Here is a 21,960-nt window from a genome sequence, read left to right as displayed (position 1 = left end):
AACTTCTGAAGAAGAAATTACGAACTGCAGGCAATGGAAAACGAGCAACTTGAACACATGAAGTGGTAATTCAATTTCAAACAATAATAACGGTCAATAGAATGCTATCGGATGTTTCAAAGCCATTTTATGGTAGTTGGCTAGCCCCATCTAGTAGGCACAAATTTCAGTTGGAAGCTATGTATCTCATGGCTACACTAGCAATTAACTGTCTCAATTTTCCAGGTCCGTATGTTTTAGATAACATGCTACCGACATAAATCCCTTAGCTGGAATGCTGGATTATTTTCAGGACAAGTTTCTGGTCCTTATTGGATGCTGATCTAAGAAGAAACTGAACCGGTTAGCTGTTACATTGGCCATACATTCAGTCCCTCGACTCACTTGTTTGCCTTCTTTCCTGCCCCTTCTGCTACTTCAGAACTCTAAGATTACCTTCTTTGCGAGAAACAGAGTTTATGGATAGTAAACGACAGATTACATATCAGATCAGTAAATATTAACTTTGTCTTATTTAACGTCTTCCTTATGTCCTGTTCAAAGACGTCTCTTTTTCACTAATGATGGAAAGGAGAACCATTAGTAAATATCAACTTTGTCCTATTTAACATCTTCCTTATGTCCTGTTCAAGGACATATCCCTTTTTCACTTATGATGGATGGGAGGACCATTAGTAGCTTCTTCCTCTACCTTTTGCAAGAGAGAGAGAGAGAGAGATCCAAGTGCTAATATAAGGTGATAGCCACAATATACACAATGCTTTGGGATGCTAAAAACTCAATGCAATTTAGAACTTGAGGTTAAATAATGGCTCTTATTCCAAAAATAGTTTGCTAACCCTCATTTTAATTGAACAAAAATGGACAAAGGGAAAATTATCATATTACAAATCCATCTTTGATTGTTGAATTCTTTGATATGACAGTAACTCCAGAGCGTATGTAGAATCCATCTGAAGATCTGTCTGCCTCTTGTATTCCCTGCAAGCACAGCAAGGAGAAGATAAAGGGATAAAGGACATCTAACTAAAAGTTCTAAGATACAAAGTTTAAGTTTTAACCAAATTCTGAGTATAATTCTTTTCTTTCTACAGGAAAACCATATGCATGAGTGTGTGCAGACTGCAGAACACAGTACAAGAGGACAGAGGAAAGTGGCTGACACTAGAGGAGGAGATGGGAGGAATGGTGGGATTATATTAATGAAAAAAAGGAAGTTCAAGTGGCTGACACAAGAAGAGGAGATGGGATGGTGGGATTATATTAATGAAAAATGGAAGTTCAAGTGGCTGACACAAGGGTCAATATGATTTGGACAAAAAGAGATGCTAATTGCTTTGCAGATATGTTGGCTAAAACAAGGGGTGGGAAGGAATCATATGTTTTGGGCTGTATTGTAATTGTGTATATTTGTATGGGGAGAGTTAAGAATGTTTATCTATCCCCATCTTTGTACCTTATTGAATGAAACTCAGTTATTGTTTAAAAAAAAAAAAAAAGAAAGAGGACAGAGGAAAGTGAGACTTCCTAACTTTGTCAAATAATACATATAGAGTAGCTGTGACACCATATAACAGGTCCTCCCAAGAATTCTAGGTCTTGGGCCAGATGCACCTATCTATGATCTCTTGACCTTCCATTTCAAAATTTTCATTTGGCAATCACTTCTTTGACAGTACAGGAAGATTGAGAGATCTCTGATTGTTGGAATTGCCTGAAGATTCTTTTGGGCCATGGGTTTTTGCACAAAACAATCCCAGACCCCACATTGGCAGGAGCCTCGTGCACTGGGCTTCCCAGTTCTTGCACAAAACAATAAACTAGAGGCTGAAACAACTAACATATCTTAATATCATAGTCAGGGTGGATCAATGGATATCATCTTCCCATCCTTCCTGCCTTCACAATGTTCTCTTCACCATAGTCCATGTGAATATCAGTTTCCGCATTCTTCCTCCAATCTGTTCTTTTAAGTGCCTTGCAACTTGGTAACTTTGTAGCTAGGGTAAGGTCATGAAATATGCAAGTATACATTTCATAGGTTTTGTTGCATCCTTTGCACTTGCTATAAGAAATATCTATGATTATGTTGGCTCTCTGTCTGATCTAGAAACAAAAATATCCTTTCCGGTTCTATCCTCCACGATTTATAAGTAGATACATATGCATGATTAAACAGGTCATACCTCTGAGTTAGAGATGACAACATTCTTTCCGATTCTTGCATTCTTGTCAATGATACACTCTCTGCACAAAATAATGTCAAACAACCCCGATAAATTACATGCAAGTCCAAGGAGATTTAGAAGGAAATGGTTTGCTTAGCTATTACCTGATTTTTGTATTTTCTCCTATGCCAATTGGAACCCTTCCCTCAGCCAAAAGTGATGCTATTTCAGCATCAGTTTCATAATAATCAGCACCAAGCATTACTGTATCCTGCATGTATGTTGTCTTTGTTAGGATATACGACACTGTTACGCATACAAGAACTTTCTATGAGTACACATAGACATACCCTTGTTACAGGACACTGTAACAGACTCTCCTGTCTGAAAGATGGTAAAATACATAATTTTTTGTATAGAAAATATAAAAAGTCTGTATATATGTTTGTTCTTTCAATATGGTCTGCAAGTTGATTAAATAAGGAAATGAGACTAAAAAAGCAATTCTTCTTTAATTTAACAAGGATTTGAGGGAAGATGACACAATGAGGACTGTAAGGTAGAAAATCCAGAAGAGGCACAATTAGGCTAAAGGAAAGTTTTATAAAATATTTATAAAGGCTATAAATGTTGTATGGAGCTGAGTATTGGGCAGCCAAGAAACAGCATATCAAAAAAAAAATTGAGTGAAGCAGAACACAAATGTGGAGATGGATGAGTAAGAATAAATTATCTGCTCCAGTAGGTGATGAAATGGATGAGTAAGAGTAAGTTTTTCTGCTCCATCAGAAATCAACTTGTTCAAAGGAACCTAGGAGTAGCTCCAATAGGTGATGAAATGATGAAAACCAGAAGGATTAGAAGAGCTTGGGGCAGACCAAAAAGGACATGGACTGAAATAGTGAGATGATTTATTGACCCATAATCTAAAAATGGATATGGCACTGAACAGAGTGGAATAGTAAAAGATTCATGTAGCCAACCCCATTAATTGGGACAAGGCTTAGTTGAGTTTATACCATGAATTGTTAAACAAAAGTTAATATATGTTTTTAATTTTATCAACTAGTCACTGTGCAAAATTGCTCATAGATTTTAGCATACTCGCCTTTAACTGCACATTGCTGCTTATTCTTGACCGTATACCAACAACACTGTGCTCAATGAAGCAGTTATCCAAGAAACTTCCGTGTGATACAATTGAATCAATAATCTGCACAAGATTAAAAATAATCACCCAAGGAAGAAACAAGTGGCTGTAGTAAGTAATGTGAAATCAACATAAAATTTGATGTTTTGTTCAAAAGTATAAATGGAGATTAAAGCATAGTTGACAAAAATTGACCTTTCAATATTTTATTTTAAACATAAAGAATTTGATAAAAGCTTTATTCTTGTAGTTTTTTAAGTCATTCTTGTAGGAATTTTAGAATATTATATAAATTTAAGAAAATGATAACCCACCAAAATTTGATATTCTGGGCATCTCTTAACCATCTCTTATTTTAGGATCATAGGATCATTTTCTTTGTAACTCTGACCTTATAAATAATTATATGATTAAGGCAGTAAGGATTGTCGTATATTTGGCCAAGCAGTTCTTCCAGGAGCAATCAAGTGAATGGTGTATTTGACCACACTATAGTGTTTGTAATCTTAGTTATGGTATAGTAATTAAAAATAATGCCATTACCCAATATTGTTCCCAACTATCTGGGGTCTTGGGAGAATTGGACTGTATACACACCTAATTTTGATATTTCTTTTTCACAAAGTGGCCACTCTCATACTCGAACCTATGGTCTCAAGCTTTTCAGCCTGAGATTTTACCATTAGACCAAGCAGTAGTCTAGTACTTTGTATCTTATACTAAATGTGTCACTTAGTGCTATCCCTGGCTTTCCAGGGTCTTGAGAGGGGTGGACTGGATGTGACCTCCAACTGAGACTCAAAGTGGCCACTCTTACACTCAAACACGTGTTCTCACTTTTAGCCTGAGATCTTACCATTGCACCAAGTGATGGCTCCTTAGCAATTAGTACTTTATATTCTCTTTATTAATTTAGAAATTATGCTCATTACATTATTATTGTTTTGTGGATGGTTAAACATACTAAAAATTCCAGGGTCATATCAACCTCTTTTGTAATTGATTAAAATAAAGAACATGTATTTTTGCAGATGAGAACACAGCTCACTTCCTATTGGTTCCCTGGATTACCATAACAAGAGAATTTAATATGCATGGCATCGATATGAACTTTATTTCATATCGTTGGAAACAAGGCCTATTTACACTCTTGAAGTGCCTTGGAGGATTAAAGAAAAAATTGAGATAAGATAACTTACCTTGCTGTTATCAATTTTTGATGGTGGCAGGTTTCTTCTTGATGTATAAATTGGCTTTGTTGCATCATAAAAACTAAAGTTTGGTGGCTGAAAAGAGAGAAAATATAAATTATAATAGTCTGAATCATAAATAGTAACTATTATGCATGTAATTGCCTGTTTTATCTTGAGAGATACCGGTTTACCAAACCACAATAACATCAATTAGTAATCCAAATCTAATCCAATATCAGTAATGTAACTGTAAGAAAAGAAGATACTAGTTGATATTCAAGTCGCTTCTATAGCAGATGCAAGTCAACATCTAATTTAAATTCATCACATTATAATGAAGATCCCGATGGTAAAATGTTGGTCTCTGCTACAATGACAGATCAGATGGCATACAGTTCAGATCGAATAGGTAAAATCATGATTCACAATATCAACAATATTGGAAAAATATCCCCGAAATATCTCCATTTTTGCTAGATGGCAATAAAAAATTTTCCAGGAATCTTTTTTTTCCAAAAATCTCCAATATTTTGCCGATATATCAGCAATATTGGTGATATTTCAGGTTTCATTGATAGAATTTATATTTAAGGTTTAAAATTTTAGAATATTATTAAAAATATTTTCTATGTTTCATTAAAATCATTATAATTTTTTAAGAATAAATTGGTGATATTTCAGATTTCATTGATAGACTTTATATTCAAGGTTTAAAATTTTAGAATCTTATTAAAAACTTTTCGATATATCATTAAAATCATTATAATTTTTTAAAAATATTTTCCTAGAAGAACCATGGGGAGTTGGTGATTGGATAATTAGCTTACTATTTTGATATTATTCACTAAGTCACTAAAATTCAAAAGAAAAAGTAAAATGCATATAACTACAAAAGAGTGTTCTCAAACCAATCAAAACATATAGTAACAAAAAAGAAAAAAAAAGTCAAAATGGAAAGTAATTGACATATTTTATAAAGAGAAGATGGCTAAAAGATTAAAAGGGAGGCAAAGAGAAAGATACCTATCAAAGTCTCAATTTTCTCTTATGACTTATACAATTTTTTGCTATGGTTTTTTGAGCCTTAAATGTGCAACTATATTTATTCTAATGATTCCTTGAAGGTTTATTAACTAATTCCATGTTTCAAGAAATATTTCCTAATTTTTTAGATTTTCCAAATATCTTAACAAAATATCTTCGAAATTTCTCCATCTCTACATGGCGAAATGTCCATCTATATTGTGAACCATGGGTAAAACTATGAGACATACTTGGTAGAACCAAATAAGTCATATAAAGTTGATAGGGATACTACCTTTTATGTGATGCAATGATATATATCTTTTAGATTCCCATCTTCAAGAAAGCACAGCAACTGAAATTGATGTACTACTTTATAAATTTTATTTCCTATCTTCAAAACATACGTGTCCTTGATATATCTAGATAAAAGTTTCCCAGGTGGAAAATAGACCATACATGTTCCAGGTAAATTTATTGGAAATATGGATCCGGAAAGAGTTCAATGCCATATCAAATTTGCTCTGACTCCTCAAAAACCTAATATTCCTTTACATGGAAGCTGTAACAAAAGACTAATACTGGGACAGTAATTGCCATGGATTACTTGGGATTGCTATATTTCTAAATGATAACAACAATAGATAAAAAGTTTACTGGAACCCGTTATGCTGAGAAGAAATTCAAGGAACTGCTATAAATGCATAATACTTACATGTGCAGTAAGGGCAAGGTTTGCTCCAAAAAAGGATCTAATTGTTCCAATATCCTCCCAATAATCATTAAATAGGTATGCCTGCATTGGACATCTTATAGATGGGTTGATCATTAAGGAATTCTGGAATTGCTCAAAATTGATTTAGAAATTGAGAAGTTCTCATAGATCATATATATGAATTACAATCTGTAATAATGCTTATTCATATTAACAGAAGAAAACCATAAACTTACCCCTAAGGCTTTTTACAACAGATATAAAAGATTTGGCACAGACCTTGATGAAGAACTCTCTTGCTGAGGCTGGGATTATTTCAGATCCAAAATCATTTGCAGTAGGAAAACGCCATCTGATATAACATTGATATATTGTGCTTTAATGATTCTCTTTGATGTTGCTTTTAACATTGATGTATTTAAACATATTTTGTCTAATAAAACTTGAATATTTAAGTGTGACGTTTTATTACTAATTAGCTGTGCTTAATATATTTTCTTTGACCAAATAAGAAAAATAATTCATTTGGGTGGGGGTGGGGGAGGATATAGAAAATTATAAGAAAAGATGAGACAAGTTCATGCTTCTGATAATTGTTTGAGAAAAGCAACAGTTCAAGAATTGGCACACAAAATTCATTGAAACAAGAGCATGGTAAGATATATAGGTTTTCTTGGTATGCCTGAGCATTGATATTCTGAATCCATTGCAAGATATTAATTTTCTTGCTAACATCTGCATTCCAATAGCAGTAGGCAAGCAATTGGAAGCACTCCTCTGCAAGCTAGACAAGGCTACCCCAAAAGCATTGCTGAGAAATTAATACTCATCTAAGTCAAAAATAGATTTTCTCCCAACTCCCCCTTGTAGTTGCACTTATGACTTACAATGATTTCTGTTTCCTTTTATTTTCTAAGCAGTTCTGGAAATGGAGCCGCAACCTTCAAAGTGATATTATATTTATCTTCTAGATAAAGTTGCAGATTCATAGATGAATTGTATGATCAAATACCTCAAGAGATTTAAGAGTATCTCCTTCTTGAAGACATAAACTCCCATGGAAGCAATGTATGGTTTCTTTTCTGCTTCTTCTCGTGAAAGCCCCAAAACTGTTGTATCTACTGCCTAGAAGGGATTGGTGAAATGCATTTGATCAGAATTACTTTAAACATATTGAGTTATAATGGATACTATGAAATTGAGAATTACCATTGCCTGCAAATCTTCTCCCTTAGGCTTTTCACTGAATGAAAGGACTCTTCCCTTGTTGTCTATTTTCATTAAACCAAAATCTGAGGCACGACTACAATGGAAGTAGAGAAAGGACTCCAAGGTAATTTGTAACCATAATAATTGAACCTTTAAGAAACGAATTGAAATAGAAACCTATTCTGCTGAAGCAAGGAAATTGCAAATGCAAATACCACCAAACATTTTAAGACCTAAAATGGAGAGTCCCATAATTAATTATCTTTATAGGTACATGTAGAACCCAAACTGCCTCAATGAGGTCAGGTAATGATCCAGTGATAGACACCCAGTGGAGATAGTTTTGTGTCCTCTGAGAAGTTTTTCTGGGAAGAATTCTAAGGTACTTATTTGCACAGGATGAGCAGATATCTTATGTTTCTGTTAAAATTGCTGCAAGTGTAGATCCATGAATTAAAGTAGCTTATATACTCCAGACAAAAGGAGCATATAAACAATCACACATGTAGGACCTCTCCATGTAGAGGAAATCTTCTCAGAACTCAATAATGATCTTAAGAAAAGTAAAGGAAACCATTTAAGGCGTGCAGTTCACCAGGTGGAACTAAGATCAATAACATCAGATTGCAATTTTTTAGGTGATGTAGGAAATGAGAATCCATCTATACTTTCGAGAACCAGAGAGATGAAGATCACAATTATAAACTACCTGTCATCCATAGGGAGACAAGAAATAGTAATATCAGCACCACTCTGCCGACGGCTCTGGAAATGGAGAGGAAAAAGCTTAATGTGTTATGTAAATTTCAATGAACAATGGTAAAATAAAAGGTGTCAGCATGCAGTCTGACCTGCACAAAGTCCATATAATCCATTCGGTATAGATGATCTCCAGAAAGAACGAGCACATCTTCAATATCCTTACTTCTGGCATCCTGGAGAGTGGCATTAAGTATTTCTGCCTTTACATTTGATACCAATACAAGCAATCTAAAATGTAGCTTATAACTAATCTAGATTCAGGTAAAATATGTCAAGGTTACTGAACATTGAATAACTTAAACATCACATCAACCTTATATATTAGTGAAAAATACGTTCTCTAAACAAATAAAAATTGTAAAGACTAGATAAAGTCTTTCAAATACAGGGTCTGAGAAGATCTGTTTTCATGTTGTATGAAAATTTGTGGCAGTGACATTTCCACCATCAGGTATAAAGGAATAAAGGCATCTATATTCAGAAGGAGCACTATACAGTCTCCCATTGAGTACTATATGCAGAAACAAAGAGAAAGTAAGTGCATGAGTGTGTGCTGTATTTTCCTCTACCCATTGTTGATGAGGGTTTCCTACCTTGATGACATGGTTGATAGGTTGCTATGTACACTGTCCCAAACACAAGGCACCTTGAATCATGGAGCAGAATAAGACTGCTTCTCAGCTTGAGCCCAATTGATCCATGCAAAGGGTATGGAAGAAGGAAGGGACCCATCTTATGATGGGGAGCCTGGCTGCCTGCCTCTAGAGGTCTACAGTTACACTGATAGACCTCACCAACTCCTAATAAACCATTTGGTTCCATTTGTTTTCAGGCAAAACCCAAACCAGATGCAAAATTTGCACCTTATAAGCTTGGATACAGATACACTTTGGATACGCTTGGATAAATTAGGGAAGCTCTTGCAAATCCCACAAATACATCAATAACACTAAATTTAAGGTTGAAATAACTATGAATAAGGTATAAACGCATAAGAAATGCACAATTTAATAGTTTATAACTTTATGTGAAAAGATACATTACAATCAATAATATTGGGAGTCTCAAACATGAAGATATCATACAATAACTTTACTAATAATACATCAAATAATCTTTGAGTTTCCAATCTACTAAAAATTCATTACAAGGCACATCAAATTGTTGTTAGATTATATATATGTGCTCTAGCACGATAATCAAGCTCAACTAGTGCAACTAACACGGACAGTTAGAATGATCTAAGGTACCTCAAAGAGCCAGTGGAACTGCCGAACAGCATCTGCAGTTCCCTGAAACCACCTTTTACCTGCCTCTCCTGGAGTCTGGGTCGCTGCTAGCATCTGCAACAAAAGCAAAGCTATTAAGTAATGCTCATTTCAGTAAGCTTCTTAGCCAAACTCAATGGTTTCAGAAGACAGTATCCAGCTTGAATAATAAAGAATGCCAAAACCATTATGGTCAACTCTCCAAGATATACCTCAACAAACCCATCTCCGAAGTTTACTCCATTCCCAAAGTTGTAAGTACGTGCGAGATGCCTGTTAAGCGATGCAGAGTTGAATTGGGTGAGAATGTATATTTTGTTGATCCCACTGTTTATACAGTTGCTCATTGGCACATCGATCAGCCTGTATGCACCTCCAATGGGTACCTGAGTTTGGAAGTATTAGACATCAACAATTCATAGTCAACAGAACAGGAAAATTACTCTAATAATGTGGAAATTTCGCCCATGCACACCAAATACATGTAATCTAAACAAATAAACCACAATGATTTTGGTATCTGAAGCCGAAACCCATTAAACATCTTGATATGAAAATGAAATCCAACGACAAAAAAATATTATAGGGGTTGGAATACAAGATACTAAGTGCACTTTGTAGAGTTAAATTGTGGAATCGGGTTAGTTTCCACCTGTCACACAATTAACCAGTGATTTGCAGTTTGCAACATATAACATACAGAGAGAGAGAAGGAAGCAGAGAGTTGGACTTACAGCGGGTTTGGCTCTTTGTTTGGTGAGAGGAAAGAGACGGGTGCCAGCTCCTCCACCCAGTATAACGGCCACAACTGTCCGAGGGTCCCGCTTCTCCATTTCTAAGTCCCTTAGCTACACAGCAACAAATAAATAAATTATAAAAAAAAAACAAATAATTAATTTATTTGTTTAGCACCTAAAAAGAAATAAAAAAACAAATAAATTAATTATCAAAAAAATTATTGACGATCAATTCATTTTGAGCTCTGATCCATATCAACGGCTTGTAGGGCCCAAACGCTTGCAATGTGGATGCAGGTGCGCTCCATCTAAGTACACCGATGGTCCGGTGATCCGGTCACAAGTGCAGGGATGTTTTGGTCATTAACACGGTCAAGTTGCTTCGGTAAGCAGCACTGCACATCCTTTCGATTTCTTCCACGTATATTGGGCTATAAAGGGACGCGGCCAAACGCCCAATGGGCTGGGCCCCTTCTGGAACAGAATCACATTATTCTGGCCTTCTGGGTTTTCAGTTTACAGATGATATCACATATCAGTCACCGTACGGACAAACATTGACATACGGACTTTCCGACCGACCATATCTACCAAATAATTGGTCCCGGGTCCCCGACCCCGACCCCGACTAGGTACAGGGTACTTAACCATTTAAAGTAGAGATGTAGAATCTTTGGCCAAGTTTTCCTTACATACAAACAAAACAATATATAAAGGTGAATAAAAAAGGACAATTTCATCAACTAGTTATTTAAGCCCAATAAATTTTCCAAAAACAACCAGGTTACAAGTTTAGCAGACCAGACCTCTAATGTCTAATCTAACTGGGTTTGTACTCCATCTGCATGGACAAAATTTGAGCCCTAACTGCTGATCCGTAAAAGGATTTTGGGCCCTGAATCTAATTAGGCAAAGATATATCAGATTATTAGGGGCCCAATAATAGCCCAAATTGAAATTTGCTTAGGAATCTAACCGGAATCTGGCCTATTCCCCGCTTGTTTGTCTCAGACAAGAATCGAAATTGGGAATCCAAATGGGATTATTTGTAGGAACCTACCTTGCTGGGATTTGTAGGAATTTGTAGGGTTCAATTGTTGGAGTAGGGAGGCACCGACAGAGATGAAAGGAGGAGGGAATGACCATTCCCTCAAACAGGAGAATGTCATTCCACTACGAATGAGAATCAAATTCCAATTCCACCCAACCAAATGGCATGGGTGATGGGTCATTCTAACTTCAATCCCAAACCCTTATTCCCACAAATCAAAATCAAATGGATCATTAATTTGGTGTGAGTAGCCACCTTAGCATGCTCCACAAACAGCACAGCGGATCGTTTTAAAACCATTGGATTGGATTAAAATACAAGAGGGAGTTAGTCCGTATACAGTTATTGCAAACAGGCACCATTGGTTTGGAATCTTCATCTGGGCTACCGATATAATAGTCTATGGTCTACAGGCTACAGCCAAAATCGAAGCTCAAAGACTACGGCCTGATCATTGATGTAGATTATCGGCATTCCCCATCAACCTTTGAGAGAAAAGGTTCCAAATTCCTATGGGCTGACAGCTTGGGTGGTAAGGCCCTTTACCCATGGAGGCATGGACATCTGCAAATTCAATCAAGTACTCGGACTACAATATAATTAATAAAGCGATGAAACCTTTATTCCATTGGAATGTTTTTGTACTTCCCAAATGCCAAAGTGTAGAAGATGAGTTGCGTGGGCATCTGGGCCGAGGCCCGTGAGAGAGAGAGAGAGAGTGGAGATTACCTTGGACTCAATTCCGATATTAGTGGTGAGAGACATGGAAACGTAATGCTTAACCAGCTTAGTTTTAGGAGCCTGATGAGGTTGAGGCCAGTTGAGCTTCTTCCCCATCAATTCTCCATTACAGGACTTCACCAGCTTCCCATTCCTCCCCACCAATCCAGCACCGCCATATAAGTGGCCTGCCGCCGAGAATGATATCCGGCCGTCGGTGGCGCACGCCATTTCCTCAAAGCTCCGAGGAGAATAAGGAAATGCACGTTAAAAAAGAAAGCGAAATGGAAAATGAAAGAGACAAAGGGAAACTAATGAAGATTAAAGAGTGGAGTGAGAGTGAGAGCAGTGGAGAGTGGAGACTGTGGTCTGAGAAGAGATCAATAAATGTGTAACAGCTTTAGCTTACATGGAATTCTTCCGTTATCCGCACTAATTAATACCGTCCACCAATTTGTGCAATTGCGTCCGCCGCTCGAGCTAAATGTGTATAATTACGTAAAACTCCTTGAACCTGACGTAGAATACGAATCAAGGAATATTCTATTCTAAATCTAAAACATTATTAGCAAATTTAGGCTTTTAAATTTTAATCCAGGATAAAACATTTCCACCGTATAAGGGTATTGTGGAACAGAACATCCATTAGATTTTCCCCAACCATAAGATCTCAGCCTTTAAATCATTCGACTTTTTTTTTTTAATTATTGGTCATTGAATCGAACTTGATATCCAATTTGGGAAAGTTTGATATCTAATTTGGGCTATATATGATAATGGTACCTATCGGCTATCGTAAGCAAGTCTCTTGACTCTTTCATTTCATAATGGGGGAATTATTGGAATTCGAAGTTAACATCTTGTTCCAACTTCCAACAGTCCAAGTCCAACACCTGTACAGGACCATAATTCCAATGACCCCATCCAACAGTCCAAGTCCAACACCTGTAGTTTCCAATGACCAAATTCTTTCATCTGCCATTTGGGGGTTAGGCTTTATACCCTGAATGAGGTGTAGTAGTTCAGCCAAAGGACCAACTTCCCAGTCATTATGAGCCCAAAATTTAAATAGATTGATGATGCAGTATGAGTTCTTGTTTTTAGTTGCCTTGTGATGATTTCCTCTATCAATCCAGTATTGACATTACCAATCCATTCCTCCAAGGCAAGTAGTTCCTGCAGTAATTGAGATGATTCAATTAATAACACTTAACTCATAAAAACATGGAACTGAAATTTTAAAAGAAATTAAACGCTTTAAAAAAGAGTATTAGCTCAAATCAAAATACAGAAGCATGAGACATAAAAGCCAAATGGAAATTAAAAGTAAACAATTGTGGATCACACCAAAATGCTTCATATATATATATATATGAGAGGGTTGGGTATTATATTATATAGTTTTGGTCACCATTCCACGCATGTCTAGGCTGATGCATAAGGGCAACCAGGCATCCACCTCTCCAGAGGGGCATTCTCTAAGCTCAAGTGAGGCACATGACTTTAAATGTGCCCTACCTGTGTGCTTTTTAAAAGACTATTTCAGAGTAAGCATTTCTTATTCGAGGAACCAATGCTTTTCTTTCTATTTGATGTTATCCTAAAATGTGCACTTGTTCCATCATTGGTGTAAAATCTATAATGATTTGTTCAACTTACATCATAAGACATGTAATATATAACATGATTAATATGATACCTAGTGTATGATGTACTCTAATAACAGTTCTCCTCAGGAATGAAAAGTTCTATTAATCGAATCCGTACTTAATAAATTAATAATTCCAATAACATAAAAACTTATACTTTTAAAATCTACCTAAAAAAAATAGTGTTTTCATTTAGGTGGTAGTAAGAAATTAACCATTGTGGATCAAATGGGTTAATCCATGTTGCCACGATTAAATAATAAAATGAAAAAAAATTAAAATTAAAAAAAAAATGGGAACATTTTTTACATATTAAACAATAATAAGTATGAAAAATAAGAAATATTTTTATTAATGATGAAAATGGAATGTAAATTTTAAAACCAGTTGGAAATAAAAATATTTTCCTATTCTCTCTCATTAAATCCTATATTTAAGATATGTTTTTATCATCATTAAATTCTTGTAATTAAATCCACAATATTAGTTTTATTAGTATAAAAATAAATATTTTGAAAAGTAATTTGAAAACAAAACCATTTTCTTCCCTCCTGGTGGTAGGCAAGCAATTCGACCATTTGGGGTCAAATGAATTAATAAATAATGCCTTAATTAAATAATATAAAATTAAAATAAATAAGTATGAAATGTAATAATTATTTTTATTAATGATGAAAATGGAATGCCAAATTTAAAATCTACCTAGAAATGAAATGATGTCACAGTCAAATAATAAAATTTTTAAAAATAGAAAATACAAAGAATCATATAAATAAAAAAAGATAGAGAAAAATTTGGGCACATAACTAATGTTATATATTTATAAAAAATAAAATATTGGGTACATCTCTAATATTATGCATTCATTATATTGAGCAAAAATAAGTATTATACATAAGAAATAATTTTATCAATGATAGAAATGTAATTCAAAATTTAATGCCAACCTAGATATCAAACTAATTTTCTTTTAGGGTGGTAGGTTAGTGGTTTGGGTGAAATGATATCATAGACAAACAAAAATTAAGTGTGATAAGTAAAAATTATTTTATATAATGTAAATGAAATATATAATTTAAAGGGAAAATTATAGACAAAGCCGTACATTTAAAATTAGGTTGCAGGTTGGTCAAGAAACCAACAAAACTCTAACAACCAACTCTACATTTCAAATTATAAAATTCCCCGCCATGTCATCGGAGGCTTATGTGGTTGTTGCCAATATGAGACTCTCAATCCATGCTGGACACAGCAAAAAGCCTATATCGAAAATAGGTTTTCAATTTCTCTCCCGCTCCTCTGTCTCTCGACCTCCCTCCCTTCTCTCTCACTCTCACAGTCATCTTTCGATCTCTTGCTCCCTCTGGCTCTCCTACTCTCTAAGCTTTGGTCTGTAGCCAAATCAAAACCTCTCTCTCTCTCTCTCTCATTCTTCTCCCTCACTCTCCCTCTTGGTCAATATCTCATTCTCCCTCAATCTCTTGTGTTCCCCCTTAGTCTTTCGCCCACTCCCTCTCTCATTCTTTTTTTTTTCTTACAAACTTATACACTATTAATCAAACTATATAAAAGAACTAAAGGGACTAACCACTTGTACAATCAAGTTATAAATTTCTAACAAGTTGGTTTAAATTTCAAAGCCAAGAGTTTCTGTAAATTTTTATCAAATTGGTGTAATGATTTTTGAACCATACCAAGTTGGTCTCATGTTCTTTTATACAATTTGATTAATACCATATAAGTGTGTAAGAAAATAAAAAAAAAAAAGAACGATAAAGAGAAAGACTGAATGAGAATGATATATAAAAATTAATGAAGGAGAGATCGACCAAAAAAGAGAATGAGAGAGATTGAGGGAGAATGGTAGGTATAGAGAGAATGAGAGAAATTGATAGAGATAACATAAATACAGAAACCAAAAACCATTTTTATTTATTTTCAAATCACACAATCATTGAGCAGAGAGAGACGACAGTGGCAATGAGAAAGTGGGAGAGAGAGAAAGAGAGAGAGAGAGAGAGAGAGAGAGAGAGAGAGAGAGAGAGAGAGCGGGAGAGAAACTAAAATCCTTTTTTCATTTTCCAATCACCCAACATTAAAGGGAAATTCCAGTATAAGCTTTTTGTTGTATCCAACATGGATTAAGAGTCTCGTGTTGGTAACAACCACATAAGCCTCGGATGACAAGGTGGGGTTTTTATAATTTGAAATGTAGAGCCGATTGTTAGAGTTTTGTTGGTTTTTGGACCAACCTATAGCCTAATTTTAAATGTACAACCGGCTCTGACTATAATTTTCCCTAATTTAAAACTAATCTAAAAGCAAAGTTATTTTCTTATCTAGATGGTGGGTCAATGATCCAACTTTTCAAAGAAACTCATGATGTCATAATTGAATAAATATTTAAAAGGAGATAGAACACCAAAAATGAAAATGTACAAAATTTTGTTGAAAACATTTGAGAACATTTCTAATGTTATATATTCATCATATTAAATAAAAATAATTGTTAAAATAAAAGTTATTTTTATTTATGATAGAAATGGACTACAAATTTAATAATAATAATAATAATAATAATAATAATAATAGTTGTTATTTGCTACAAACATTTAAGTTTATTTTTAACCATATTGTTACTTTTGTTAATTTTCAATTTCTATCTTAACTATGACATATCTAAAATTCAAGTAATTAATATGAAGAAAATTTTCTCACGTGCAACGCATGTGCTTAATTACTAATTCCAAGAAGTGAGGTTATTCGCTCTTTCAGAAGTAGTATAGATTAGGGGTGGCAATTTTCCCCATCCTCGACAGGTATCCGAGCTCCCCGACCCGATGGGTCTAGGTATGGGGAATACTTTAGCAGGGTTGGGGATGGGGCTATTCCTGAATCCCCAATCGGGTTCGAGGATGGTGATGGGGAATGCAATCCCTGCCCCACCCCGGCCCCCATTAATAAATATATAATTAGATAATTAATATAATATACAATATTATGTATTATTTATATAATATTTATATTATAATACTATTATACTATAATATTATATTATTATTCATTTATTTTTAATGATTAAAACTTAAAAAACACAAACAATCGACAATCGACAGACACAGACAGAGAACTCTGAACCGTGAGTCCGTGAACCCTAGTCTTCTTCTTCCTTTGTCTTCATTATCGATTCGCCGACCGCCGTCGTTGTCGGCACTCACCCGTCGGAGGTCGGACGTCTATCGTCGCTGACTACCAGTCTACCACTCGAGTCTCGACAGAAGACAAAGATATTCAAAGAAGAAATAACTAAAACTCAGTTCTTCAATCTTCCTTCGACCTTCATCTATCGTCTTTGATCGTCGTCGCCGTCGCCCATCGGATTCTCTCTCTCGTCATCGGCCTCAACTCACAATGGTCTTCTCTCTCTCTCTTTCTCTCTCTCAGCCTCAATCTCTCAGACTCAATCTCTATTTCTCTCGTTTGTTTATGTTTTCAGCATTTTTGCTTTGTTAATGGCTACAAATTCGGGGATTTGAATCTCCAACAGGGAATTCATCCCCGTTGGGGTCGGGGATGGAAGGGAATTTCTTTCCTCGACGGGGATCGGGGACGGGGATGAAGGGGTGATTTGGGGGTCGGGGTCAGGGATGGGGAATGTAATCCCCGCTCCAAACCTACCCCGTTGTTATTCCTAGTATAGATTACTAATGTGGCTCCATTTTATCTTGATTTTTAGAGAAGTATATTAGTGCTTTTTTTTTAAACGTTTAGTCCAATAATATTTTTGCTTTGTTTTTTGTTGTCTATTTTTCTGGATATTTTTTAGTGTATTTTAAGCAAAGCTTAAAGTATCAATATAATGATTCCAATATGGGGTGTATCTTATTTGTATATAGCCATAGGATATGTATTCTGATGAGGGGAAAGTGACCCTTTAATTATTGACCGCCACATGGCAATTCAGAGCTGTCTCAGAACACATGGGAGTCATACATGGCGGGACCTTGGAGAAATGTTTCACGATAGATCAGCTCATGCCGTCCGAGCAATACGAGCCCCGTTTGAAGATAGATCGGAAAATCTAACCTAAGTGGCCTGCAATAGCCCTAAGCTACCAATTCGACTCGGACAACCAATGACCTGATGATCTATAACTATTTGACCTTGGAGAGACCGACTTATGTGGCATAGCTTCCTTGATTTGTTCAAGTCACTTAGCATCCCTGAAGTTTACGAAGACATGTCGCCCACTTGGCAATGGTTACCTCCGAATACGCTAGTCAACGTGGCCCGTTCTAGAATATCCCCCGAATATTGGTGGTTGAGGCCCGTTACTCATGAATACGTCGAGTGCGCGGACTGTAGGATTTATACAAGGGTGATCCTTTGCCCTCCAACAGTACGCTCACACTAGCTCTCACATTCTCACTCTCACTCTCTAACCACAAGTCTTTTCAACAAAATTAATAAAAATTGAAAACTATAATTATAAAAACTGAAATAAATAATTTAATATTTAATTTTCTCCAAAATATAATAAAAACTGAAAATTATATAATAATTTGTTTTGTCTATCTTAAATGATTTATGTTTTATTTTACATTTATATGTTAAAAATGAAAGCATATTTATTATTTATATAAAAATACAAAATAAATAAAATTTTCCAAATTTTAATAAAAATTAAAAATTATAATTATAAAATTGAAATATAGTGATAATTGTTGTATGATGTGTACATGTTATAAAGCCTCAATATTATAATGTTTTCTTCACATACCTATTAAAGTGTGCATTTTCATGTATTGGTACCTTATTCAATGCATAGATAATTCAACTTTACATTTAGTGTTATTAATGTACTTATGTGATTTGTATGCATTTCTCTAACATATCCAAATGTTTTCATATATATTTCCAAAGCATATATGTATCTATGTCTAAGTTGTCCAATATGATATTCGATACCAATACTTCAATCCTTCATTCTAAGCATTATTTAATAAAGTATTGTCTTTTGATTTAAGAAAATGAAAATTACGGTTTACCCTAATCTCACAAATTTTTATTTGTTTGCTTTTTTTTTATTTTATTTGCAAAACCCCTACCTATTACACATATACCCCCTTGAATTGTGCTAGATTCCTCCACCTATCATTGTTACAAATAATGAGAAATTTGTGAGATCAAATTTCTCCTCATTTTCATCATTTGTTTGAAATTAAGGGCCTGTTTGGTTCACAAGAATAGGGATCTGAAATATTCAGTCAGATTCCAACTATTGGGTTGGGCAGAATCAGAATTCCATAATCCCATTCCTAGTAGAATAGCATTCCCCCATTTGAGATAATGGTCATTCCCTGCCCTCTCTTGAAAATGAAATCTCATTTCAATTAGTCTAATTCTGATTTTGATTCTTATATGAACCAAACAGACTATAAGAATAGACCATTCCAATTCCGACTCTGAGTATAAACCAAACCGACCCTAAGACCTTTTCATCGCTAGACTGTTGTTGAATAGAATACTGATCATGCAGTTATGGGGTCGAGTAGATTCCAAACTTCCAATATAAAAATGGAAAAGTACCCAGATGGGGCAGTCCTATTTTAATTTAATTTAGACAAACTTTATCATAAAGCCAAAGCTTCTATAACCACACCACTTACACACGGAATAAAACTTTGGTAAAACGTTCAATCAATTTTTTCCAAAGTGGTTGAGTAGCATTAAGAAGGAAACGCTTGAAAGGCTATACGTAACATGCATACTAATCAACTATGAATTGCCATTTCACCTACCTGTAAGTTTTAACTTGATTTGTTTTATCTAATTATAAATCTCCCCCTCATGAAACTACCTTCAATTAATTTTAATATTTTGTTGTTACTTTAATCAGGGGAGATAATGCAGGTGGGGTGGATGTGATAAACCAAAGTTGTGTTTGCACTTAGCACATGGAAGAGGAGTGGTTGAGTTCATTGATGTAGAGGTAGATGGAACTTGGAAGGAAGGAGATCTAAGCTGCTTTGGTTTCAGAACTCGAGGGCTGTTTGATTTGGGGATTATATTAATGGGTTTCATAATTAGATGGGTCAGGGAGCTGCTTCAATGGTCAGTATTCGGGTCCAGATGGATGCATGCATGACATATCTGATTGCGACCATTTTCACCTTTATCAAACGTGTGTTTTGTGATAGTCGTTTATCAAAGTGTTATCATGTCATCGTTAAATCAACATTTAACCCATTATGGTGATTTGTACGCATAAATAGTTATAAAAATTTGGCATTGATTTATGTACATGCCTATCATTGGGGAAAGTTTCATTTTAATGCTTTCCCCAACAGTTAGGCATTTATTCACTATTCTGCTGATGTGGCATCTAGTGGAATTTGTTGTAGAATTGTAATTAAGGCTTCTTCAATTATCAACGTTGCCCATGCCCAAATTCAAGAATTGGAATGGAGAGCCACATCACAACCCAACAAGCCCAGCTAGTTCCTTGGAGAGTTGATGGTGAAACTTAGGAAAGAGGAAGATGGAGAAGACCTGTTGGAGAGTTCCTGAAACTTAACTTCGATGTGCAACTTCAGTTAGCTAGTCAGCTTTGGCAGAGATATCAAAATAAGAGGGGAGGACAGCCATGGAAACAGAAGCTTTTGCACTGTTGGAAGGTTTAAAATTTGCTCATTCACTGGGGTTGTCCCATTTGCAAGTGGAAGGGGATGCATAGCAAGTACTGATTAAAGCACTGTTAGATGAGATGAATTCGCCTTGGCCAATCTCACAGGTGGTGGCAGAGTGCGGGGCTCACCAGACCAGCAGCCCACTTGGTGGCCTACCATGCCATTATCTATTAAGGGGTGTTCATCGAAACCACCAGACCGAATTGAACCAAACTGATGTAGATTTAAAACAGTTTGGTTTGATTTTCTGAATTTTAGAAACTAAATCAAACTGTAAATTGATATATATATATATATATATATATATATATATATATATATATATATATTATATTAATCTATTATAATATATACATATACAATATATATAATAAAACAAACTCTCAAAACATTCTTCTATTCAAATCAAAATGATATTTACATAGCATACCAATTACAATGAGATGATTTTGTGGTGACTAAAAGAACCAATGAGATGCTCTCTTTCTTCAACAATTTCTTTTCCTAAAATTTATACTAAACTACCTCCCCCACTTTCTCCTAAATCATCTCGAATTCCTATTTCTCTTGTAACATATCTCTAATTTTGGAGAGAATTCCTCTCCAAATTATCTCCAATTCCTATTTAACCTCTTTGCCACTTTTTATCTATTTCTATCTAAAGAAAGTTTAAATTAAATTTTTAAAAATTATTTAAATATTTTAAAAAATTAAATAATAACTTTAAAAATATTTACTAAAAACATAAAAAAATAATTATAATAGATTTAACAATATTCATATTATTAACAGTTCTATATTTCTACAAAATTCATCATGAAATTATGTACTAAGAATATAAATTATGGTTTTCTGGATTATACAAATCAAATGTATTCAAATAATAGAAATTTAACATTAAAAAAATAAAACATTATTTCAATATTTCAAAAACTAAATATCTTAAATAACAAAATACTAAAATTGCTAAATAATTACACAGAAAAATATTTAATTATTTCAATATTTCAATAACTAAATATTATAAATTCAAATAATGAATATTTTTAAATATTTTATATATTATTTAAATATTTAACATAACTATATTTTAAGTAGTTAAAATAACAAAATTATGCAATAAAATGGAAAAAAAGTCATAACATAATATTAAAAATTAATAATAACTTAATATTTTTACAAAATTAAAAATGAAATTATGAAACAATAGTATAAACTATAAAATAACTAATAAAAACACAAAAATAATTACAATAGATTTAATAATATTCATATTACTAATAGTTTTATATTTTTACAAATTTCATTACGAAATTATACACTAACAATATAAATTATGATATTCCATATTATTCAAATTAAATGTTATTCAAATAACAGAAATTTAACATTAAATAATAAAATCTTATTTCAATATTTCAATAACTAAATATCTTAAATAATTAAAATACAAAAAATAACTAAATAATTACATAGAAAAATGTATAATTATTTAAATATTTCAATAACCATATATCTTAAATTCAAATAATAAGTATTTTTAAATATTTTATATATTATTTAAACAGTTAAAATAACGAAATTATACAATAAAATAAAAAAAAATATTAAAATAAAAAATCATAA

General features: G+C 34.0%; 1 protein-coding gene across 1 annotated transcript; it reads right to left on the bottom strand.

Annotated features, from left to right (window-relative positions):
* Window positions 1-765: 765 nt before the first annotated feature.
* APL1 (ADP glucose pyrophosphorylase large subunit 1) lies at window positions 766-12,402 on the bottom strand. The gene is made up of 15 exons (XM_010257627.3): window positions 12,006-12,402; window positions 10,223-10,336; window positions 9,701-9,874; window positions 9,471-9,563; window positions 8,310-8,393; window positions 8,168-8,223; window positions 7,459-7,552; window positions 7,262-7,374; window positions 6,529-6,601; window positions 6,250-6,330; window positions 4,518-4,604; window positions 3,277-3,381; window positions 2,333-2,439; window positions 2,187-2,247; window positions 766-981 (listed from the first exon to the last, which is right to left on the bottom strand). The coding sequence occupies exons 1-15, from the start codon at window positions 12,225-12,227 to the stop codon at window positions 880-882; spliced, it is 1,566 nt and encodes a 521-aa protein (XP_010255929.1). The 5' UTR covers window positions 12,228-12,402; the 3' UTR covers window positions 766-879.
* Between the last annotated feature and the right edge of the window lie 9,558 nt (window positions 12,403-21,960).

Source organism: Nelumbo nucifera, chromosome 1 (genome assembly GCF_055504915.1).
Source record: "Nelumbo nucifera cultivar China Antique chromosome 1, China Antique-T2T, whole genome shotgun sequence".
In the NCBI taxonomy this organism is placed as follows: domain Eukaryota; kingdom Viridiplantae; phylum Streptophyta; class Magnoliopsida; order Proteales; family Nelumbonaceae; genus Nelumbo; species Nelumbo nucifera.
This window is presented reverse-complemented; position numbering and strand designations above follow the sequence as displayed.

Excerpts from the sequence above, each read along its gene's own strand:
- APL1 (XM_010257627.3), bottom strand. The coding sequence starts at position 12,227 with ATGGCGTGCGCCACCGACGGCCGGATATCATTCTCGGCGGCAGGCCAC. Across the intron at positions 8,224-8,309 it reads ATTATATGGACTTTGTGCAG|AGCCGTCGGCAGAGTGGTGC; the intron begins GTCAGACTGCAT and ends CTCCATTTCCAG. Across the intron at positions 2,440-3,276 it reads GCAGCAATGTGCAGTTAAAG|GATACAGTAATGCTTGGTGC; the intron begins GCGAGTATGCTA and ends ACATACATGCAG.